This window comes from Carcharhinus amblyrhynchos, chromosome 1 (assembly GCF_965287045.1).
Source record: "Carcharhinus amblyrhynchos chromosome 1, sCarAmb.v2.hapA, whole genome shotgun sequence".
Taxonomy (NCBI): Eukaryota; Metazoa; Chordata; class Chondrichthyes; order Carcharhiniformes; family Carcharhinidae; genus Carcharhinus; species Carcharhinus amblyrhynchos.
In genome coordinates, this window is record NC_137324.1 from 49,206,781 (window position 1) to 49,232,557 (window position 25,777).

At 43.2% G+C, this 25,777-nt stretch overlaps 1 protein-coding gene across 7 annotated transcripts in view; it reads right to left on the reverse strand.

The window, feature by feature from the left end:
- The window catches only part of znf532 (zinc finger protein 532), a 150,629-nt gene that overhangs the window by 45,699 nt on the left and 79,153 nt on the right, over nt 1–25,777 (reverse strand). For all 7 annotated transcript variants that reach the window (XM_080218815.1, XM_080181327.1, XM_080218749.1 and 4 more), the window contains 3 exons: nt 6,818–6,996; nt 5,164–5,340; nt 986–1,148 (listed from right to left, as the gene is read on the reverse strand). In XM_080218815.1, coding sequence (XP_080074941.1) covers nt 986–1,148; nt 5,164–5,340; nt 6,818–6,996 — 519 coding nt within the window. The remainder of the gene's footprint in view (nt 1–985; nt 1,149–5,163; nt 5,341–6,817; nt 6,997–25,777) is intronic.

The window sequence follows — 25,777 nt, forward strand, 5'->3', positions numbered from 1 at the left end:
TAGAGAATGAAAACTCAGACAAATTTAACAAGTTTTTTTTATTCATTAATTAGACATGGGTGTCGTTGGCCGGCCAGCATTTATTGCCCATCCCCTAGCTGTCCTTGTACTGAATGGCTTGCTAGGCCACTTCAGAGGGCACTTGAAAGTCAGCCACATTGCTGTGGCGCTGGAGTCACACATAAGCCAGACCAGATAAGGGTGGCAGACTTGAATTTCCTTCCCTAAAAGACATTAGGGCAGCACGGTGGTTAGCACTGCTGCCTCATAGTGCCAGAGACCTGGGTTCGATTCCTGGCTTCAGCTACCATCTGTGCAGATTCTGCACATTCTCACTGTGTCTGCGTGCATTTCCACTGGGGGCTCCAGTTTCCTTCCATGAAAGATGTGCTGGTTCGGTGCATTCACCATGCTAAATTCTGTCTCAGTGTACCCAAACAGGTGCTGGAATGTGGCAATTAGGGGATTTTCACACTAACTTCATTGCCGTGTTAATGTAAACCTACTTGTGACTAATAAGTAAACAAACTTTAACTTTAGTTAACCTAAGGCAAAGAGAGTCACGGTTAACATTCTGACCCTTACACCTGTCACCCTTAGTCAACATTCACTCTGTTAATTAGCACTTATGGTGATGGCCTAGTGGTATTATTCTCAGCTAATGTTCTGGGAACCCAGGTTCAAATCCCGCCATGGCAGATGGTGGAATCTGAATTCAATAAAGGACATCTGGAATTAAGAATCCACTGATGACCGTGAATCCATTGTCGATTGTCAGAAAAATCCATCTGGCTCACTAATACCCCCTAGGGAAGGAAATCTGCTGTCCTTACCTGGTTTGGCCTACATGTGACTTCAGAGCCACAGCAGTGTAGCTGATTCTCAACTGCCCTCCAAGGGCAACTAGGGATGGACAATAAATGCTGGCCAGCCAGCGATACCCATGTCCTACGAAAATATTATAACACGACCGACTACAATGTACCTTAATGTGTTCCACCATGAGCTGCTTCTGTGCATACAACAATGCACAATCCGGACACTTGAAGACTGAAACTTTCTGTTTGGCAACATGTTGATCAAAGTGGCTGCATAGCAAGGTTTGCTGGGTAAAGACTGTGTCGCACATGGAGCATTTATAGATAATTCTAAAAACAGGGAGAAAGTTAGCACATTTTAAACAACTTAAAGACCTGGGGCAGTATGTGCAGTCATTTTACGTCCACTTCTTGTGAAACAAGAATTATTAGATATTTTTACCAGCTACAGATTGGAAACAGTATTTTACAGCCTGTTCTGCTCTTTAATCCAATTGTCGAATTGCTCTGCTGACCATACCAGCCAAAAGCTACATTCAAATGAGACTAAACTTTGGGAAGAAAAGCCTTTTAAAATCTTGTGACTTTGCCGCATACAGCAGCCCTACAATGAACTGCATCAGCAATGAATCAAACTTTATTTATTTCCGCTTATCAAATTTCCATCTAAATCTGGTCCTTGCTTGGCAAACATGATACTTCTTTCCTGCTGCTTTCTGGGTTATTTAGTTTAAGTAACTACAGTCCCAGGTCACTAACACTCTGATGGTAGCCAATACACATAATTTAGTCTCAATAGCCCAGAGTCCAATTTAATTTCTTGGTGTTCAGCTTTTACTTTGAATGTTATCAACAATCAAGAGAAGCACTGGATGCATTTGAGTGAATGTTGAATGAACATTTATCTAAAGAATCTATACAGTGTAGAAGGAGGCCATTTGGCCCATCAAGTCTGCACCAACCACAATCCCATTCAGGCCCTATTCCCATAATCCCACATATTTACCCTGCTAATCCCCTGACACTAGGGTCAATTTAGCATGGCCAATCAACATAACCTACACATTTTTGGACTGTGGGAGGAAACTGGAGTACCCAGAGAAAAGCCACGCAGACACGGAGAGAACATGCAAACTCCGCACACAGGAACCCAAGACAAGAATTGAACCTGCGTCCTCGGCGCTGTGAGGCAGTATTGCTAACCACTATCACACTGTGCCGCCCAATGGATTATACAATTAAAGCTGATTAAGCAAGATAACGTGGGTGAAAAGTTTACCTTGCCGCCTGGTCAGGAAATAGTAAATTTGCCAGTCACCAATAAATTGGCTGCCTGAGCTACAAGCAACTACACTTTAAAAATATTGCCTTGGCTGTGAAACACTCTGAGGTCATGAGTGATTCCATATAAATGGAGATTCCTCTTTTCCTGATGGAACTTATCAAGGGAAGGTGTCCATTCAAAAATAATATGCAATCAGCTCTCAATAGTCTTAACATTGTTTCATGTTTCAGTCAATTATGTCACAAAGGACATATGCTGAAAAACACAGGTCTTAATTCCTAACCAAGAAACAAACCTCAGCTCAAAAACTTTGGCCCCTCCAGTAACAAACTATTTTCAATATTACACACCGCTGATCCCAAACAAAACAAAAGAATGAAAATTTACATAAACACTTTTCCAAATTTCTTCATTCATAAGCAAACACATCAAAGAAAACCATAATATGAGAACAGCTCTAAAACCCAAGACCACAAACCGTTCTAATTGCTTTAATCTGAGGATCTATTTATTTCGAATTTTCATGTGTCATTGGCAACACGTTTCCTGGGACCGACAACTTAAACAGACATTTAAATTACCATTCTGGCTTTAGATCTTAGATTCAATAAAAATTAGAGTGGTGGGGGGGAGCAAAAACAGTTGTGGATATTTTAAACCGCAGACACCTTGGCATGGACATTCCCGTCTCGATCGCCGAGGAATGGGAAATTCCCACACAAAGTCAACAGACCAATGTCTGCTCTATCCCATCAAAATTTCCATCCTGCCTGCAATGTTCTCACCACGGATGGGACTGGAAAAACCCAGCCACTGACCAAAAAAATGCACTGATTCAGTTTAAGAGCAAATCTTTGTTTTCCAGCGTTCAAAAACACTGGCAGCCAAATTCAAGCCCAATTCAAATTGAATGCACTAATGTAATTGTCAATAGCAAGTCACCAAACCTCTCCAATTTTTATTTCAATTCAGATATGCTATCACCCTTTTCACTTTATCACTAAAAAGTCAATATCTACCCTGGTTAAACTCTTTTAAGGGGAGTGAGCAGCCACGATTTTTATTTCAATTCACCTAGCTATAAAAATTCCAGGAGTGATAATTTTACTTGCTAAAGAAAGAACATAAGAACATAAGAAATGGGAGCAGAAGTAGGCCATCTGGCCCTTCGAGCCTGCCCCGCCATTCAATAAGATCATGGCTGATCTGTCGTGGCTCAGTTCCACTTTCCCGCCCTCTCCCCATAACCCTTAATCCCTTCTCTTATCAAAAACAGTTTGTTGTATGTGACACTCAAATAAATGCTTTATTTTACATAAATATCCAACATTTGGGAGTGGTTTTAGATCATAGACTCAGGAGAGGTATCAGTGAGATGTTTCACTCAAGAGTGATAGAATCATAGAACCCTACAGTGCAGAAAGAGGCCCTTCAGCCCACCGAGTCTGCACTGAACACAATCCTATCCAGGACCTACCCCCATATCCCTACATATTATACCCACTAATCCCTCTAACCTACGCATCCCTAGACACTAAGGGGCAATTTCTTAGCATGGCCAATCAACCTAACCCGCATATCTTTGGAGTGCAGGAGGAAACCGGAGTACCCAGAGGAAACCCATACAGACATGAGGAGAATGTGCAAACTCCACACAGACAGTGACCGGAGTCAGGAATCGAACCCAGGACCCTAGAGCTGTGAAGCAGCAGTGCTAACCACTGTGCTACCGTGCCACCCTGATGGGGAAGGAGAGATCAATGCACACTTACGTATGAGGTTTATGGACAATTGAAGCTTGCCAATGAATTGCCTGCTCTATTTCTCGAGATTATTTTTTTCAAGCATTGAAGGAGAGAAAGGATCAACGTGCAAGAGTTCAGCAAGAAACTAACATATAGGGATCGTAGTAGCAAAGTAGGTGGAGAAGGGTAAGAGTACTGCGAGTGTTTTCAGGAGAATTTCTTTCAGCAGTATGTTTCAATCGAATGAGGAAGGAGGGCACGGAAACTTGGTAAAGTCGGGCGTGAGGAGAGCAGCGAGATCCACTTGCCTCCACCCAGACTCCCACTTTACCAAGGCCCGAACATGGCCACAATCAGGACTGCGCCCGAAAAGGGGGCAACAGCCATTTAAATGCATTTGGACACATTTAAATGGACTTAACGGGCTGCTTAACTGGAGAGTGTGGGCGGTGGGGTGCGGATGGGTCCGACGGCTCTCTGCTTGAGATCGGTTTGGGGGGGTGGGGATTAGGGTTAGGGTCCGCTGCCACTCTGCCTGAGATCAGTGAGGTGGAAGGGTGGGGGTCCACTATCACTCTGTCCGAGATCGGTTTGATGGCGGTGGTTTGTTTCAGACTCCAGCATCCGCAGTATTTTGCGTTCATCTTAAAAAGAAAGGCGGGTTAGGTTGGGCTGTTCTCCTTGGAACATTGAGGTTGAGTGGTGAGAGGAACATAATCAAGGTGTACAAAATTATGAGGGACATAAATATGGCAGATAGGAAGAAATGTCTCCTCTTCGTAGAGGAATCAATAACCAGGAGCACAGAATTACAAAAAGGGGCAGGAGAGATAGAGGGGATTTGAGGAACAACTTCTCCACCCAGAAGGTGGTGGGAATCTTGAGCACCCCATTCAGTAAGTCATGGAAAAATGCTGAGTAAAAATGTCTGTTCCAGAAACATCTCAGAGGAACATCCTCTTCTGCACAAGTATGACACACTGTAATCACGTTAGTTTTTTCTTTGTAAGCTTAGGTTAACCAATCTCGGTCTTCTCCAGTGCCACATTCCCTCGGTGAGGCACGAGACAGATAAGTTCATAGCTAAGCTCCAGCTGTTCATGTAACCTTTCAGAACAAGATTGTTAATTTAGATAATCTCTGATGTGATTTTCTCTGCATGATATTCCCACTGCAAACTGAATTAAGGTTGCTTAAATTCTATTCACATAAGATTCTTAGACAACAATGACATTTTGACATAATAGAAGTGCTTTCTCTCAGTGAGAATTATTTTTATCTATAATCCAGTGGCAGGCATGCTTACACAACTTACTTAGCTTCTCCTATTTTGATGCCTGGGTGCTGTGTGTAGGCATGTGAATGAGTACTTGGTGCTGACTTGAAAGCCATGGGGCAGATAGGACATTTATAGAAGATCTCACAGTGAGCACCTTGGATATGAGACTTGAGCGCTGCAAGGTCAGCATAGACAACGCCGCAGTGTATACAACTGCAAGAAAAAGAAAATCAGTCAGAAATAACCTACACAGAACATCCTTACAGCAAGCTGAAAATGAATTCTTGTACGTAAACAGTTCAAGTCTTGAATTTTCCCATGCATTTATTCACGTTATGATGTGGGTATGCCGGCGTTGGACTGGCGTAAACACAGTAAAAAGTCTGACAACACCAGGTTTTAGTCCAACCTATTTATTTGATAATATTCTCACTAGCTTTCGAGGGGACAGCCTGTTCGTCAGGTGAATGGAGAGTTCTGGCCTCAGACAGAGCATATAAAGCACAGACAGTTTAGAGATTAATTAGATCAGTAATCTCTAAACTGTCTGTGCTTTATATGCTCTGTCTGAGGCCAGAACTCTCCATTCACCTGACGAAGAGGCTGTCCCCTCGAAAGCTAGTGAGAATATTATCAAATAAATAGGTTGGACTAAAACCTGGTGTTGTCAGACTTTTTACTTTATTCACGTTGCCAGAGGTATGGTTCAAAGCCATTTCCCATTGGGATTTTTTTATTTTCACTCTTGGGTTGTGGGCATCGCAGGCTAGGCCAGCACTTATTGCTCATCCTCTAAGAGTCAACCACATTGCTGTGGATCTGGAGTCACAAGTAGGCCAGGTCAGGTAAGGACGGCAGATTTCCTTCCCTAAAGGACATTCGTGACCCAGGTGGGTTTTTACGACAGTTGACAATGGTTTCATGGTTCGATTTTTAGTTGAATTCAAATGCCACCATCTGTCAAGGTGGGAGTTGAACCTGGGTCTCTGGATTACTAGTCCAACAACAATACCACTATGCCACAGTCTCCCCTCTGCTGGCAATTTCTCTTATCTCATTTTCTCCTCCCTCATTTTGTGCCAGATTCTGAGCTAGATTCAAAATTGAAGGAGATTTGCAATCAACACGTTATCCCAGTTACCCAATCGAATAGGAGCGATAGATTGGCGGACTGGACAACAGTACAAGAGGGATAAATTAAAAGGCAAAATAAACAGCGAATTTCAACCTCAGGTAGGTTAATTTTTTAGAAATACAGTCACTACGGTTGTCAACTGTGATTAAATGTCTCCCTGGAGACTTCATCACATGACTTGCCCTTGCATTCCAGCCATTTTGTCAGGCAACACTTCCACCCTCGTGATGTGCAGCCTTCCTCTGTCAACTGGAATGTAAAAAGACTCATTACCCAACTGGATGGTGTTTGTCAGCCAAAGTGTCCTTTTCCTCGCCAACCCCACCTCCCCCCCCCCCCCCCCCCCCCCCCCCGCAACCCCCACCATTTTATGTCTGGTTACAGCAATCTTTAAAGAAAATTTTAAAATAACAACTTTTTTTACTCCAGGATTGCACACAGCAGTATCCTGGAAATCCATAGGATGGGGATTGATCTTCAATTCCCGGAGACTTTAGCCCAATCCCAACTCTAACTAGTATTAAACTAACTAACTAGCACAAACACACAACTGACCGGTATCCAACTTTACGGGTGTAGTGCAGGCAATTCCTGGTGACGTGAGTCTGAAAGTGAGAGGACCTGCATATCGCTCCACATTCCGGACATGTGTATGGAGATTTGTGTTGATGTATTCGTAAGTGCGAGGAAAAACTGCACTTGTTGGGAAGTAACATCTGGCATATCTGACATGTCTGTATTGTGGATAACACACAAACATTTGCAATTAATAACATAATATGCCCGCCACATGACAGATCATGGCAAATCACAAGAACAACAACTTGCAACTATATATTGCCCTTACATGAGAAATAGGAGCAGGAGTAGGCCACCTAGCCCTTCGAGCCTGCCCTGCCATTCAATAAGATCATGGCTGATCTGAAGTGGCTCAGTTCCACTTTCCCGCTTTCTCCCCATGACCCTTAATTCCCTTGCCTACCAAAAACCTATCTGCCCGTGTCTTAAATATGTTTAGCGAGGTAGCCTCCTCCACTTCAATGGGCAGAGAATTCCAGAGATTCATCACCCTTTGAGTGAAGAAGTTCCTCCTCAACTCCGTTCTAAACTGCTCCCCCCTTATCTTGAGGCTGTGCCCTCTAGTCCTCTAGCCCTTATAGAAAAGCTTCCAAAAGAGCTTCACAGCACAGTGGCACACCCTGCCGCCTCACTGAGCCAGGGATCTGGGTTCAATTCCGGCCTCAGGTGAGTATGTGGAGTTTGCACACTCACCCCACATCTGCATGGGTTTCCTCCAGGTGCTCCGGTTTCCTCCCACAGTCCAAAGATGTGCAGGGTTAGATGGATTGGCCATGCTAAATTACCCCTTAGTGTCCAAAAACATGTAAATTAGATGGATTAAACTTGGGGAGTGTGTACAGGGATAGGGCAGGGTGGTAGGCCTGGGTAAGTTACTCTGTCACTGAGTCAGTGAGAATTGATGGGCCGAATGGCCTCTTCTACCCTGTAGGGATTCTATGATCCTATGATTCACGGATGCTAACCTAGAGAAGGAGCTATTGAGATGGATGACCAAATGCTTGGTCAAAGGGTGGAGTTTAAAGCGGGTGCCTGAAAGAAGGGGAGGCAAGGAAAATAAGGGAGAACATTTCAAACAATAGGCCTGAGAAGATTGAGGGCACAGCCAGCCCGAATAGTGGAGCAGAGGGAAGGGGAATGCACGAGGCTAGAATCAGAGGAGTGACTTATGGGAGGAATGTTGCAGAGCATGGATAGAGGATAGAGATAAAACAAGGCAATGATGGGAGTTAAATTTTTTTTTAAAATGAGAATTTTAAAGATGAGGCTTTAGGGAGGGGAGCGGAAATTAATAGAACCAACACAGATCAGGAAGAACAGTGGATGTGCAGAACATGTGATTTAGGATGAGAAAAAGTTGGCAGAGCATGGAGGATGGGGTGCCTGCTCAAAATTACTGAGTCAGGATAAAATCATGAAAAGGAATTTTAGCAGCCAATAGGTGAGGTGGAAAGAGGTGGGCAGTATTACAGGGGTTTAAATAACTAGCCTTTATAATAATAGAGGAGATGGCACCTGAATCGCAACTCTGGGCAAAGAAAATACTGATGTTGAAAACAGCCTAGTTTACGCAGAGCCTCTAGCTGACAAAGGGAATTGAATCTCTATCAAGTGTACTTATGGCAAGGACTGAACATAATGCCTTGATATTCTTTCTCTGCATCCTAGCTGTGACTGAAACATTACATTCTGCACTCTCTCCTTTCCTTCTGTATAAAAATTGTATGCTTTGTCTCTATTGTGCACAAGAAACACTACTTTTCACTGCATACTAATACACTTGACAATAATAAACCAAATCAAAGTTTTACTGGAGGAAACCAAAGCTCATTGAAGACTGCATGTCAGTCAAAATGCAATTGAGGGGTCAAACAAAGCTGAATGTCATCAGCATACATGTGGAACCTAATTCCCTGTTATGTGAGGAATAGAAGAGGGCTAAGGACAGATCCCTGAGCACTGCACACTACAGGAGTGGATATAGATAGACTGGAAAATTGAGTGGAGAAATGGCAGATGGAATTTAATCCAGATAAATGCGAAGTGATGCATTTTGGTAGGACTAATGTAGGGGAGAGCTATACAATAAATGGCAGAACCAAAAGTATAGACACACTGAGGAACCTGGGTGTGCAAGTCCACAGATCCTTGAAGGTAGCAGCGCAGGTGGAGAAGGTGGTGAAGAAGGCACATGGCATGCTTGCCTTTATAGGACGAGGTATAGAGTATAAAAATTGGCGTCTGATGTTACAGCTGTATAGAATGTTGTTTTGGCCACATTTGGAGTACTGCGTCCAGTCCTGGTCTCCACACTATCAGAAGGATGTGGAGCCTTTGGAGAGAATGCAGAGGAGGTTTACCAGGATGTTGCCTGGTATGGAGGGTCTTAGCTATGAGGAGAGATTGGGTAAACTGGGGTTGTTCTCCCTGGAAAGACGGAGAATGAGGGGAGACCTAATAGAGGTGTATAAAATTATGAGGGGTATGGATAGGGTGAACAGTGGGAAGCCTTTTCCCAGGTCAGAGGTGACAAACACAAGGGGTCACAGGTTCAAGGTGCAGGGGGCGAGGTTTAACTCAGATATCAGACGGATGTATTTTACACAGAGGGTGGTGGGGGCCTGGAATGCACTGCCAAGCAGGGTGGTGGAGGCAGACACGCTGGGATCGTTTAAGACTTATCTGGATAGTCACATGAGCAGACTGGGAATGGAGGGATACAGAAGAATGGACCAATGAGCGGCGCAGACTTGGAGGGCTGAAGGGCCTGTTTCCTGTGCTATATTGTTCTTTGTTCTTTGGAAAGTGAAGTAATTTTTAGTTACTAACCACTGAAAACAGGTATAGTAATCATGATGTGCATTTTAATTGTGCTTGTTACTTCTGATGCAGACAGTTCAAAACTCTGTGCCGTTTACTCAGCAGTTCAGCACTAAGTGAACTATGAAGTGGCTGCGCATTATAATAGACAGCCCAAGTGAGTTTAAGATTAGCACCACTTAAAGCTAGCCTGGAGCCCAGGGAGCAGGATCCTGGCGGCAGTAGGTGCTGGAAGTGGCTATGGAAGAGAGACTAATAGCATAACAGTGAAGGGAGTAGGCTCCAAGGTTCTTTCACACTGAACTGGAGGCCTTGGTGGAGAAGAGGAGAGATGTCAAATATTTACAGGGGGGCCAAGAGACCCTCTGCAGAGACAACGAATAGGCAGTGGCATCAGATAGCTATCATGATAAATATCACCCATCGTGCCCCAAGGACCTGGGTGCAGAACCACAAGACGTTTAATGGTGTCACACAAGTAGTCAAGGTCAGTGAGTTTATCTTTTAAATGCAATTTCCTCACAACTGAGCTATTATTCTCAGAGTGCTCAATTCACCACACTGCCATTACTCACCCACCAACAATCAATCACAACTCATACCTCGTAGCCTTACAGACTTACAATGCTGTCACTTCACACCTACATCTTATAGCTCATACACAATGCCAGCTATTTAACGTCACCAACTACATTATGCAACCTTACTGAAACATTTCTCTCCCTCATGCAGGACCAAGTGCTGTGTAACCAGAACTGGCAGAATCAAGCCAGTGGGAGACAGGCATGGATGTATGTCCTCAATGCTATGCAGTGGCAGCAGTGTGTACCATCTACAAGATGCAAATGGCCTCCTGTAAGATTCTTTGACTCTTTGCTGTAGTGCTTCAACACCTGAGATTTTAAATTTAAAGACAGTCTGATTTGAATTTGACTTGATTTGTTATTGTGTATTAACATACAGTGATAAAGTATTGTTTCTTGTGCGCTATACAGACAAGCATAGCATTCATAAAGAAGGAAACGAGAGAGTGCAGAATGTAATGTTACAGTCATAGCTAGGGTGGGGAGAAAGATCAACTTAATGTCCATTCAAAAGTCTGACAGCAGCAGGGAAGAAACTAGTCTCGAGTCGGTTGGTACATGACCTCAGCAGCAGGAAGTGTACACAGAATCAATGGATGGGAGGCTGGTTTGCGTGATGGATTGGGCTACATTCACAACCTTTTGTAGTTCCTTGCAATCTTGGGCAGAACAGAAGCCATACCAAGCTGCGAAAGAACCAGAAAGAATGCTTTCTATGGTGCAACTCTAAAAGTTGGTGAGAGTTGAAGCTGACATGCCAAATTTCCTTAGTTTTTTGAGAAAGCGGAGGCGTTGGTGGGCTTTCTTAACTATAAGCTTTCTTAACTTCAGCATGGAGGGGGCCAGGTCAGGTTTTGGTAATCTGGACACCTAAAAACTTGAAGCACTCGACCCTTTTTACTTCTTCCCCGTTGATGTAGACAGGGGACATGTCCTCCTCTATGCTTCCTGAAGTCAATGACAATCTCCTTCGCTTTGTTGACATTAAGGGAGAGATGATTGTCGTCACTCCAGTTCCCCAGATTCTCTATCTCATTCCTATCTCATCATTGTTTAGATCCGACCCACTACGGTGGTATCGTCAGCAAACTTGAAAAGTTGTTCTCAAGAACTTTCCACACGGGAATTTCACAGTAACTTCATTGCAGTGTTAATGTAAGCCTTACTTGTGACTAATAAATAAACTTTACTTTACTTGAACCATGGAATGTCAGCTCCCTTCTTTCTGGAGTGAGGACGTTACAATCGATTACTGCATCATGTGAACAGTTTCTGAAATATGTAATTTATTTTTGTGATTGGATTTCATTGGGCACAGTAAATGTCATTTACTATACAACTTACACATTAATCGATACATCAAAAATCCTTCCTGATCATCTGGGGTGAAACAATTGCAAATTGAGCTACATTAGATAATTGTGCACAGAACATGCATTTCACATGTCTGGTTATCTTGGAGCTGAAATTCTAACCAAAAAAAAACCATTTCAAAGTCATAAAATTGTTACAAGTACTTCATTTTTTTGGGAATCCCTTGCTTAAAAGAAGTTAATAGAGATGTTTTAAATTGTTTTTGTCTTGGCATTCGATAGTCAACACTATAGCACAGTGGTTAGCACTGCTGCTTCACACCTCCAGGGACCTGGGTTCGATTCCCAGCTTGAGTTTGCACATTCTCCTCGTGTCTGTGTGGGTTTCCTTTGGGTGCTCCGGTTTCCTCCCAGAGTCCAAAGATGTGCAGGTTAGGTTGATTGGCTGTGCTAAAATTGCCCCTTAGTGCCCTGAGATGCATAGGTTAGAGAGATTAGCAGGTAAATATATAGTGATATGGGAATAATGCCTGGGTGCGATAGTGGTTGGTGCAGACTCGATGGGCCAAATGGCCACTTCCTGCACTGTAGGGTTTCTATGATTCTATGACACCAGAACATTTGTGAACATGGCTTTGAGTTAACACAATCTTCTAACAACTCACGCGTATCTTGGATCTATTGACTAATAATTCTCAATGCTGTGGTATGGGAGGGAGCTCAAGAAACTTAGATTCATACCTTTCAAAACTCCTGGGTTCATGCATGCTCCACAACTATCTCCTGTCCTGCCATTAGCTTTTAGATTGCTCAAAGCTACTTTCAGCTTGTCTACAAGGCAACTTCATCACTGGACATCAAACTTTTAACTTTGGTCTCTCACAATATGTGGTTCCTTACCTCTGCTAAAGACCAGAATATGGGTCCACTAATCGCTGCCATGCCAACGTAATTAAATTCCCTCTAGACCCATTTATGTTTACAGTTTGGCTCTTGCTGCAGACCAAAGTCCAATCACACCTACTGCCTTATTTTTCTCTTGATGATTCTCTTTTCCTTCTTGGGACCCAGGCATGATACTTTTCATTTCTGCTCTCCCGTCTTCATTCTTCCTTTATTTCTCTTTCTCTCCCCAAATTTCTTTCTACAATTTCATTCGGGATCATCACTTCTTTCCCTGCTTCTGTTTCCTTTCTGGGACATGTGCAATTTGATGCTTTTAGTTTAAACCAAGTCTCCCCTTGCCTCTAGTCTGGGAATGGACACTTTTAAAATTGCTGTTTATTCGAACAAGCACAAATTATATTAAGAAAATGAGATGCTGCAAACTCCGCAATATTTTTTCTCTCCTCCTTCATTCAATGTTGCATTACAACTGCTTTCTTCTTGGAGATTGTCAACTAATGGCCACTTAAGGACTCAGTTTTCAGCCTGGTGGGAGGAGTTCAGGGGCTGGGTGAGAAGCCTGGAACGTGAACTTGCTCAGGCCTAGAAGAGGTATGGGGGGGAAGAGGGGACCAATCGGGGTCCATCATCAGCCTCCTTTCAATGTTTGGCTCCCTTCCCCTGCCTTCTCCACCGACACCCCTACCACATGGGCCTCAGCTCCTCTTTCTGCCCTCAGTCTCTCAGGGCTTCCATGTGGCCAAATTGGCAATCCTAGTTGCATTTCTAATTTGTAAAATAAAACAGCAAGAATATCCTGAAAAATGCTAAGTAAACTCAGTAGGTCTAGCAGCACCAGAGGAGGGAAAAATACAGTTAATGTTCCGAGTCTGTCGGAATTTTCTTCAGAGCTGAAGAAAGGGAAAAATATGATGGATTGTGTTTGGAAAGTGGAGAGGGGGTGGCACGGTGGAGAAGGTGAAGCAGAGTAGAAAGTTATGGATAAGTCGGAGCTAAGGAGAACTTGACAACGAAGTCATGGACACAAGACAAAGGGAGTGTTAACAGACTCAAAATGTTTATTCTGTTTCTCCTACAGATGCTGCCAGAACTGCTAAACTTATCCAGCATTTTATTTTGGACTTCCAGTTTCCTCAGTATTTTGCTTTTATGATATGGAGTAGGTAACATTGTTGACTTGCGATTGCAACATTCATTGCATGTGTACAAGACTTCAGACTTTGTACGCATTTGTTAGTAGAATGGCAAGAAGAAAAAGAGAGTCTGAGTTTTTAAAAATATAATTGAGCGCTCTACTTCTATGGTTACTGAATGGTGTTGGACCTTTCTAAGGTAAATGAAATAAATTTACCTTTATTGTGTGCGTGCGTTTGTTTGTAAGACATTTTCTATTAAAATGAGTGATGTAGCCACATCTGTAGCTAGTTAGTGATTTCTCCTGGATAAGATTGCAACCTCTGTTGATTTTGTGATCTGTCCATGTCCTTTCTGAACATTAAGGGACTCAGCATTCACCCTGTTTTGTCAATATCCAGGTAAAATTAATAACTGCTTGAGTTTCACATTTTTGGTGCAATCTTAACTCCTTCGCTACATTTGAGATCCACCACATAAAATTACCTTCCACTCATATATTCAGACCGCACAACAGTCTCCATAAAGTTTCCCAATGTTAGATGTATTTCTTTCTAATTACAGTGGGAGAAAACAATAAGGATGTTTTTTCTGTCGTACAGATACTCCTGGGTTACAGGGAACATAGAAACACAAAGAGATTTTTCAAATCTGCCAAAGGGCAACTGGCTTATGGATTCACTATCACAGGAGGTTGTGGAGGCCAAGTCACTGCTGAATATATTTAAGAAAGAAATAGGTAAGATTTCTAGACTCAAAGGGCCAATTTTACCATCGCCTTGCACCCATTTTTTGGTGGTGAAAACTTGGTAAAATCGGGTTTGAGGCAAGTAGCGTGATCCACGCCCTCTCCCCCTTTACCAAGGCCGGAAAACGTCCGTGATCAGGACTGCATTTAAAATGACTTAATGGGCTACACGCCCAACCTTATCGGCACTTCCCCTTTACCAGCTCGTTCGCCTATCCAGAATCAGGGCTCCACAAAAATCCAACTCAGGCGCTCCAGATAGTGAGGAAATAAGTGCCGAACATCTGAAGGCTCTATACTTGAGATCTGGTGGGAGGGTGGGAATGGAGGAATGAGTTTGCTGCGACTCTGCCTGAGATCAGTGAGGGGGAGGGGTCTGCGATCGGTCTGATAAGAGGATCAGTAATGTTTAGGAGTGGGACAATGTCTGTGGGAGCCAGGGGGAGGCATTATCCAGCCTGGGAGCAATGTGGCAGGGGAACTGCATTCTATCTTTTTTTAGCACATGCACAGTTGAAGGCGCTGATCAGAGCTATAGGGTTTTGGGCACATTAAGCCCTGTCCACAAGCTTGTTCAGTGCAATTTGGAATCGTTGACAGTTTTGCAGGCAGAGTGTGCATGGGAGCACCTCAGAACAGGTCTAAAAGTCGGATCTGAAGCATTCCAAGTTTCAAGTCCGCCCAGCACTTGGAATCTAAATGGTAAAATAGAGCCCAAAGTGTCAAGTGGTATGAGGAGAAAGTGGAAAGTATGGTGTTGAAATAGAAGATCATCTATGATCATATTGAGTGGAGGAGCAAGTTCAAAGAGCCAAATGGCCAACTCCTGCTTCCATTTTCTATGTTTGTATGAAACCACAGTGGTACAGGGTCCAGGTAATGGTGTAATATGGAAGGAACACCCAGGGTCAGAAAAAACAGTCAATTTTAACTCGTGAAGCTAACAGAGAGCGGGCTGAAAATGGTGTTGATAGCCTTAATGCCTCCTCAATGCTGCCCATCAGTGTCTTGCCAGTTTTACAGGAGACAATCACTGAACACATCAAGGGCCTGCCTATTCAGGTAACTGACCTTCTTTGGCATGGAAGTTGGGCTCCTATGATGTGCAAGTTGCCACATTAGGCTAGAACTGATGGGGGCATGTGCGATGCACTCACCCAACAGTGGGTTTCATTGGTGAAAAGACCAAAGGGGCCCTAGAAAGGTCGTTTTTAATTATTGTTGTGGGATTAGGAGAAGCGGGTCCTGATCCCTGAAATATAATCTGGGCACAGCTGCTCCAGCCTCTCAACTGACCACCCCCTTGACCACTCCACCCATCCTTGATTCCCTTCAGCACACAGTCCTTTAAACATTTTGCTTGGAAGATCACAAGCAGCAGTTGCCACAGAACAAGGCCTGCATGGGGCCTTCCCGGCTGCTGTTGGTGCAGTTTAGCACGAGCCTTGCCTACTGCCCGTTGAGCCAAGAGTTTGGCAAACCTTCTATTCTGGCTTCTTCCACATCCTTGTTTTCTTTTACTCCACCCTAGGCGCCGTGCCTTACGCTGCCTGGACTCTAAACCACCTGAGTCCCAAGCTGCCTGGACCCCAAGCCGCGGATTTCTCTCCCTAATCCGCTCCACCTCATTCTTTTCAACTGAGACGTTCCTTCAAAGCTGCCTTTTCACCAACTTTTGATGGTCAGTCCAACAGTCTCCTTTTTGGTCTGAGTGCCACACTTTCTCTGATAATGTCTCGTGAAGGTATTTTTTTTAAACACATGTTAAAGCTACTGTACAAATCTAAGTTTTTGTTGGTGTTATTTTGATTTAAATCAGGCCGGAGTGTCAATATGACTCCATTCCTTCATCCTGGGTCAGATAGGCTGCCAGTGTGTTCGGATAGTCAGCCACCCATAATAAGTTAATACTACTCCCAGCACGTGACATTTCACCCCCGGTAAACTGCGCTTTGGGCCAACATTAAACTCTCGAGGTTAAACACCAGCAGCTGTCGTGGCTTAGTATAAATACGCAAGGCTGGCTTACAAGCTCCTGGAGCGCTGCTCGCAACAGCCTGGTGCATCAAATAAACGAAGCCTAGATGTGGCATGGGGGGTGGGGGGGTGTTGACAAAAATCAGCAATTCTTATGGAGCTACCATACTCTAGTAGCAATGGCTACCATGACAACACTGCTCAGATCACAGGAATAAAGATTTACAAAAAGAATATCACAGGGCAGTTAAGTGCACTTCTCAGTATGGTACATAGCAAGACAAAGCAGAAAATTTTTACTTCAATTCCTCATTGTCTAATCCCAGCTGAGATGGTGATAAGCTTCCTATACATCAAATAAACAGAGTGATAACCCTATCAGGATATAAAACTTCCAAACAGTGGGTTGTGCAAAATAACCCATTATCGTTTCTGTCAGAATTACAAATGATTGGGAATAAGCAATGAGGGCGAAGTTTAACTGGCAGAAGCTGAACCTGAAGTAGCTTTTAAGATGTCACCTGCACTCTTGTTATTTTACAGCTTCCTACTCTGCATTGTTTATAATTTCAAAAATATTGCATCAATAAAGGAGCAGACCTGAGCTAAGATCTTCTGTGAATTGAGGACTTATTGTAATATCATCACAACAGAATACCAAGGAGAATAATTCACAACATCGTGAAATACAGGAATCGTGTCGAGGATCTAAACCTTTATAAAACACCTGTTCAGCCTCAGCTGTGGTACTCTGTCCCATTCTGGGTGGCATGCTTTTCAAAGGATGGCAATGTCTTGACAAAGATGCAGAGCAGATCATAGAATCATAGGTTCCCTACAGCGCAGGAGGCAGTCTTTTGGTCCATCAAATTTGCACCAATCCCACCCAGGCCCTACTCCCTTAACCCATGAATTTAACTTGCTAGTCCCCCTAAAACTAAAGGGCAATTTACCACGGCCAATCAACCTAACTTGCAGATCTTTGGCATGTGGGAGAAAACCGGAGCACTCGGAGAAACCAACACAGGCACAGAGAGAACTGGAAAACTCCACCCAACCACCCAAGGCTAGAATTGAACCATGGTCCCTGGAGCTGTGAGGTAGCAGTGCTAACCAATGTGCCACCGCGCTGCCCGTGTGAGGGACTTCAGTTACGTGCACGGGCTAGAGAAGCCGAGATTGTTCTCTTAAGAACAAAGGTGGTGATGGGGAGATTTAATAGAGACATTCAAAATCATGAAATGCTTTGATAGAATACATAAAGAGAAACTGTTTCCCAGTGGGTTAGCAGCCAGAGGGTGTAGGTTTAATTAAGATTATTTAAAACAAAAGAGGTGAGATTAGAATTATTATTTTTCAAACATAACTAAGTTATTGTGATTTGAAATACACTTGCCTCAAAGGGTTGCAATAGTAACTTACAAATGGGAATTGGATGAACACTTACAGCTGTGAAAATGGCAGCATTATCAGTCCGACCCACCCATTTTCACTTGCCAACATGAAAAAATTCACCAAGATCAACAGGAAGTTTGCTTTTGATGAGACACTAATGTAGGGGTCAGTTAGCTCATTGATTAGAAGGCAGGTTTGTGATGTAGAGTGACATCAGCAATGCGGATTCATTTCCTGTGTCAACTGAGGTTATTCATGAAGGACCTGACTTCTCAACTTTGCCCTTCACCTGAGGTGTGGTGACCTTCACGTTAAATCACTACCAGCCTACGGTCGTTTTGGGACTATAGAATTATTCAGTGCAGAAAAGACCTTTCGGCCCATCGAGTCTGCACCCAACACACAAGAAACACCTGACCTCCCAATTAATCCCAATTACCTGCACTTGAATATTATGATGTGGCAAGTGCTCATCCAGTGACTTCTTAAATAATGTGAGACAATTTGCCTCCAACACTCTCCCGGGCAATTCATTCCAGACTATCACCACCCTCTGAGTAAAAAAAGTCTTCCTCATATCCACCCTAAACCTCCTGCCCCTCACCTCAAAACTATATCTTCTCATGACTGACCCTTCAATTCAGGGAAACAGCTGCTCCTTATTCACTCTGTCCGTGCCTCTCATAATCTTGTACGCCTCAAATTGGGCCAAAAGGCCTGTTTCCATGCTGTAAACTTCCGTGACCCTGATTAGGTCACCCCTCAGTCTTCTTTGCTCCAACAAAAACAACCCAAGCCTATTCAACCTCTCTTCATAACATAAATATTCCATCCTAAGCAGCAGCCTGGGCAATCTCCTCTGCACCCTCTCCAGTGCAATCACATCCTTCCAATAATGTGGCGACCAGAACCACACACAGTACTGTAGCTGTGTCCTCACCAAAGTTCTCCATACTCCAACGTGAGGTCCCAGCTTTTGTAATATGTCTTGATTGATAAAGGCAAGTGTCCCATATGCCTTTTTTACCATCTGACTAACATGCCCTTCCGCTTTCAGAGATCTGTGGACAAGCACGCCAACGTCCCTTTATTCCTCCGATCTTCCTAGTGTCATGTGACTATGGCGACTTGCCCTTTTAGCTGACATCTCGTTCCAAGCTGGAGAGATTCAGCCAGTTCCTCTTCATTTGCAGCCACTTACGTGTTGAAAATCTAACAACGCAGTTGCAATAGCTACATAAAGCTTGCTTATAAACCAACACTCCTGTTGCCCATACTTATGATGGCTTGTGCCGAGCTGATCTGGTTGCGCGAGTGGCAGAGATGAGGGTTCCAGCCTGCTGTCCTGTATGGTGTCAGCTATGGCATTACGTATCAATAATTGCATTTTAGATAAGCCCATGGACCACCTGGAAGACTCTCACTGAACACTGGTGGCCTCCAGATCACACTTTGGAGAAGCACTTATTTAAACTCTGTCCTTTAACATGTTACAAACTAGCATCACATCCCTTTCAATTTGATTTGATTTATTGTTGTCACATGTATTGATACATGGTGAAAAGTATTGTTTCTTGCGCACTGTACAAAGCAAACCATTCATGGTGTACACAGGGGAGAAGGAAAGGAGAGGCTGCAGGATATGGTGTTACAGTCACAATTATCTCCACTGAAAAGTGATTCCGTTCTACACCTATTGATAAACCCGCAGCCCCTGAAGCTTGCTCTTCTTCTTAATTCCTTATTAATGCAACAATGTCTTGTTTTTAAAATCTGTGCTTTTAGAACTATACATAACATTGAAATGTGTTGCTGCAAACAAGAGTCAAAAAATCCTGTTTTAATTTCTACATATAAAGACTCATCTTCAAAACCAACCAGACTTTCAATGCACAAATTTACTTTGCAGTCATCACCTTGGTCAATATATAATCTTGACTTCATTCACTGTTGCATTTTTAATTGTTCAGTTTACTAATTATTGTTCCCATGGAGCATGTATTAAATACCTTTTACAGATGAATAGTTTGTTGAAGATTACATGTATCAAATTAAACATTTCAATCTAGGTTCAGCTGTGGCAAAAGCAATAAGTCTCAAGATTAAAATGTATACACCTCATTAGGTCTAACCCAGCATTTTAAAAATTACTTTGTTTAAATAACAAGTGTAGATGCCACCACGCATAACGGGAGATAATTAGATGTCTGATTTGAAGGAGTCAGCGTCAGCCGTTGTAGATAATAACAATCTGAGTCGGAAGTTTGTTGGTGTGACAAAAAAAATGCTTTTGAATCTTTCGTCTGCTTTTTTTCTTTGTTGCCTTTCACATAGAGTTCAAAAGCAGATTCATTCATGGATGAAGGCCCAACATAGTATCAAACAAAAAGAAAAGACTTCATTGTTTAGGTCAGACAGGGACCAATCCTTGTAATTATGGGACAGTGGCACAGTGGTTAGCACTGTTGCCTCACAGCTCCAGGGACTCAGGTTCGATTCTGGCCTCGGGTCACTATTTGTGCAGAGTTTGCATGTTCTCCCCAAGGGTTTCCTCCGGATGCTCTGGTTTCCTCCCACAGTCCAACGATACGTGGGTTAGGTAGATAAGCCATGCCAAATTGCCGCTTGGTGTCAGGGGAACTAGCAGGGTAAATATGTGGGGCTACAGGGATAGGGTGGGATTGTTGTCAGTGCAGGCCTGTTGGGCCAAGTGGCTTCCTGCAGGGATTCTATTCTAATTCAATTCAAATACAAATATCTAATATCTTTTTTAATATCCAATTGACTTTTTTTGCATTTAACAAGTATGTGTTCAAACTTGCTTCCTCCTCATCATGTTGAAGCCTTTCTCAGGCTATTGTGTAAAATTAGGTTGTCAGTCTGAAGCTACCAAAGGTAGATTAATGTTTAAATTTCCATTAAATACATCATGCTCAATCATTTGTTAGTCGTACTAATTTGAAGATGGACAGTTTAACTTGGAACCTCTGTGCCATTGCTGTTTCTCACTTACCTAATTGTTGTTTGGCAGTTCTAAACACATTTGTTAAGTTTTTAAACTACCATTTTAGAAGCCAAGGATGTTTACAACTGCATAGTATAACTGATATGCCAGAACTGATATGCCATGGTCCTGTCTGAAAATGTGGCGAGATGTCTAAATGTCCATTGACTTCGGTGGCACCTACTAAGTCTGTCATTAGGTGGGACCGGAAGACTCCATCATTAGTGTCTGAGACCACTCCCACAACTGAGACCTTGCTCCCTACAGCTCAAAATATGATTTTATCTCCCCAGCCGCTAAATCATTTGCAGATTGCCCAATTATCAAATTAAGAAAATATAATTCGACCTTGAACATATCAAACTTCATATCTTTAACAATTCATATTTACATAAAGCACACAAAGAATGTTTACTTCCACCTCCTACATCTGTCCTAGCCCTTTTAGCTGTTATCATTAAATGACAGCATAGTGATTAGCACTGCTGCCTCACAGCGCCAAGGACCCGGGTTCAATTCCAGCCTCGGGTCACAGTCTGTGTGGAGTTCGCACGTTCTCCCTGTGCTCCGGTTTCTTCCCACAGTCCAAAGACTTGCAGGTTAGGTAAACTGGCCATGCTAAGTTGTTCTTTACTGTCCCGAGATGTGTAGGTTGTTTGGAATAGGCAGGGCAAATAGATGTGGTTACAGGGATAGGGAAGGGTTAGGGTCTAGATAAGATATTTTGTCATTGTATGAGTCAGACTCGATGGCCAAATGGGCTCCTTCTTCACTATACGGATTCAATGATTCTGTCATCTCAAAACTCAACTAGCTGAAATTTTGTAACTGCGTCCGCTTTCCATTGTTGGGAGGAAATTCAGGTCGAGAACCCACAAATGTTGAGGCAAGGACTCTAGAGAGTGATTCTGAAGGAGGAGGCTAGTTAATTGATTACCTATGGGAACCCTATCCAGTTACATTGAGCGAACAAGCTCCTGAGTCTGGTGGATCAATAGGACATCGAGCATTGTGCGTTTGGTAGCCCCACCATCAGAGGTGGAAGCTACTGAAGTACATAGGGAGGTTGTGAGGGCACTTCCATCCCTGGTCACCAACCACTAAGTAGGTGGATAGGAGGGTCCAGAATGTTTGGGCCTTCAGATGTCATGGCGAATGCACCCACATTAACGCCTCCCATTTCGACCCGTGCTGCCTCTGGGAGCCATAATTTCATGGTCAGCCTCCTGATGGGATGGGTCCCCATTGCCTCAGATTAAAAATTCAGTTAGTAGAGTGCCCTTAATTAATGGGCTTAACTGATAACCCACCAAATTTGAACTACTGCCTCTTCCAAAGTCACTGAAAGCCAGAGACATGTTAGAAAGCCACTCGGGGATGTGGAATTACTGCTTCGTTCACACCAGCAGTGTCTTTTCAGCCAAAGGGAAATCCAGCCCAATGGCTCCAATGTTATTCGTGTCGGCCTCTCTTTCTCCATCTTTTGTCAATTGCTCAAATCAAGTGGGTTGTACCAGCATCCCATCCTGCCAGTGCCAAGATGCCACGTCCTTTCCTGCACTAAATGGCAGATAGTCACCATCCACTTCACAGCTGACCAACCCCAGTTCCAACCACCAAATGCATCAAAATCAATATCCTCATCAAACATAAAAACTAAAACAGGAAACACAGCAAATATTTAGTAGATCAGGCAACATCTGTGCAGAGAGCTAACAGAGTTAACATTTCAGGACGACCTTTCACTAGAACATTGCAATTATCATCAACCTGATAAAGCTAATCCTTTCTCCCTTTAGAAATACTGCTTGATCTGCTGAGAATTTCCAGCACTTTCTGTTCTTATTTCAGATTCTCCATGTCTTTTATTCACATCTTTGTGGTCAAATTGTTCAATGGGCTGGAATTTTCCAGCCGTTCAGGCCAGTGGGACTTTCTTGTCCCGCCGAGGCGTACACCCCAGCCACGGGTTTTCCAATGGTGTGGGGTGCAGTCAGTGGGAAATCCCATTAACAATGGCATGATCTTTTGATCCCACGCAGGTGAATGGCACGCTGCCTTCCACCCTGAGAAACACACTGCAGTAGGGCCAGGAAATCACCCCCTTAACCCCACCCCAACCCTATTTTCCACCATTTTCCCCAATCCTGAATCCTCCTCTGTTCAAACATAGCTAACCTCTGTTTCCGGCTCTTTGTCCATAGAATCCCTACAGTGCAGCAGAAGGTCATTTGGCCCATCATGTCTGCACTGACTCTTCAAAAGAGCATCTTACCCAGTCATCTCCCCTTCAACCCTGTATCCCTGTAACCCTGCATTCCACGGCTAATCCAGCTAACCTTGGACTGTGGGAGGAAACCAGAGCACCTGCAGGAAACCAACGCAGAAACAGTAAGAACATGCAAGCTCCACACAAGCACCCAAGGCCGGAATCGAACCTGATTCCCTGGTGCTGTGAAGCAGCAATGCTAGCCATTGTGCCACCATGCTGCCCACATTCCATTCGTTGGAGACAGAACATCCACCCGTTCTTTGGCATTCCCTTCCAAAATCTCTCTTCCTCTCCACTATCCTCTCCTAAAGTCCAGCTCTGCAGCCATTTATACAGCCCCTTTCCATGAACAAAATGGCCCAAAGCACATGGAATTCTTTTAATGTTGGGAATTATGCTCAACAAAGTCCCACAAAGGACAATTGAATAACTGGCCAAGTAATTGGATTTTAGTGATGTTGGCCGAGGAATAACATTACCCAGCACCAAGCTTCTAATCAGCATTCTTAATCTCCCTCATTTTAATTCAGCACTGCTCTCCTCACAACATTCATGGAATGTTTTGGGACATTCTTTACGTTAAAGATACTGCACAAAAGTAAGTCATAGATAGCCAGAAGATGTAGAAATTCAGCTAGCTGCTCTGTGTAATTTACGAAGTTCCACAGTGCTATCAGTCACTCTCAGTCTCTCCTCCCTACTTGCATCATTAGGTTCTGACGTCAATAAACAAAACTACTTCCACTAAAAGAGAACAGAAATGAGCAGAAATAAAAACTCAGAAGATAATATTGTAATTCTTTCTCATGGGTCTACTTATTTCAAATAGCCCCCCTGGAGTCAAGGAGAGAAGTAAAATGAGCGGTTGACTTACTTATCTATACATTTTGCAGTATTTCTCAAAGCCAATAGCTACCCAACTGTTTTGATTGCTATCTCAAGTTGCCGTTACCCAACGCATCTTGATGTTCTGATCGAGAATTCATTCACCACCGAAATAACAGCTTCAAGGATATCCCTTTACAAACCTCAGGCTCGCCAAATCCAAACCGCACAGACCAATAAGAAATAATGTAAAATATTCTGCTTAATTTTTCTTGTGCTGGGTCACCAGGGTTCGTAGACAGTGAATCTGAACATAAACAGTCCCACTGCAGTAGAAACACAGTAGGAGGAGTATCCTAGAAAGATGTGTCAAACATACAAGCGAAAGAACAAGGAGCAGGAGTAGGACATTCAGCCCCTCAAGCCTAAGATCATGGCTGATTTTAACAATACCTTCAAATCTGCATCCTGCTTTCACCCAATAACCTAGCACTCCCCACTTATAAAAATATTCAAGGATTCTACTTCCAACATTTTTTCAGAGTAAGTTCCAAGGACTCGCGACCCTCTGAATGAAAAAGTTTGACGTCATCTCTGCTTTAAATGGACAACTCCTTATGTTTAAACAATCACAGAATACCTACAATGCAGAAAGGGGCGATTGGGCCCACTGAGTTTGTGCCAACAATACCAGCCAACCACCTCAACATCCCATCTAACCCCGTAACTCCACATATTTAGTCTACTAATCTCTCTTAACCTACGCATCCTGGGACACTAAAGATAATTTAGCATGGTCAATCCACCTAACCTGCACATCTTGGAGTGTGCGAGGGAACTGGAGCACCCAGAGGAAACCCACACTGACACGGAGACAATGTGCAAACTCCACACAAGATACCCGAGGCTGGAATTGAACCCAGACCTCTGGTGCTTTGAGACAGCAGTGCTAACCACCGTGCCATCCAATCACCCCTAGTTCTAGATTCTCCCACAAGAGGAAACATCCTCTCCACATTCACCCTGTCAAGACCCCTCCAGACTTGATATACTTCAATCAAATTGTCTCTTTCTCTCTTCCTTTTTAAAACTCCAGCAGATACAAGTCTATGTTACCCAACCTTTCCTCATAAAGCAACACTCCCATTCAGGTATTCATCTGCTAAACATTCTCTGAACTGAAACACATTCATATCCTTACTTAAATAAGGTGACCAACACTGTGCATAGTACTCCAAACAAGGTCTTTCTAGTGTCCTGTATAGCTGAAACATAACCTCTCTGCTTTTGTATTCAATTCCTCTTGCAATAAATAATAACATTCTATTAGCTTTCCTAATTACTTGATGTCCCTGCATACTCGCCTCTTGTGATTCATGCACAAGAACATTCCTCAGAGCTCTGCAATCTTCCACCATTTAGTAATGTGCTTCTTTTTCATTCTTCCTGCCAAAATGGACAATTTCACATTTGCCCACATGACACTCCATTTGCCAGGTCTTTGCCCATTCGCCTGACCTTTCTGTATATTTTTGTAGCCTCCATATGTCCTCTTCACAATATACTTTCTCACCTATCTTTCTGCCAACAGGAAATTTATGTCCAAAGGCCTTCTTCATCTGAAGCTATCTTGTATCACTATAAATGGGGCATATTGTGCCATAATAAAAATCAAAGGATTAATTTTACGAATCAATCATATATATTTTGTGAGGAGCCATGCTAACTGAGTACAAAACAATTCAGAATCAGTCCACATAGCTGTCGCCAGCTTTAACATTTTGCTTCGTAATTCTCTCTGTAGAATTTCTTCAGCCATGATTAAGACATTCCCCATCTCAGGAATTTATTGCTTTTATTATCTCCAGACCTGTATTCAACTATTTTTCTTGTCCAGCCTTCCATCTTGCATAATCTCCGCAGTTTGTGATATATATTCTAATTGGCATTAACTGGCT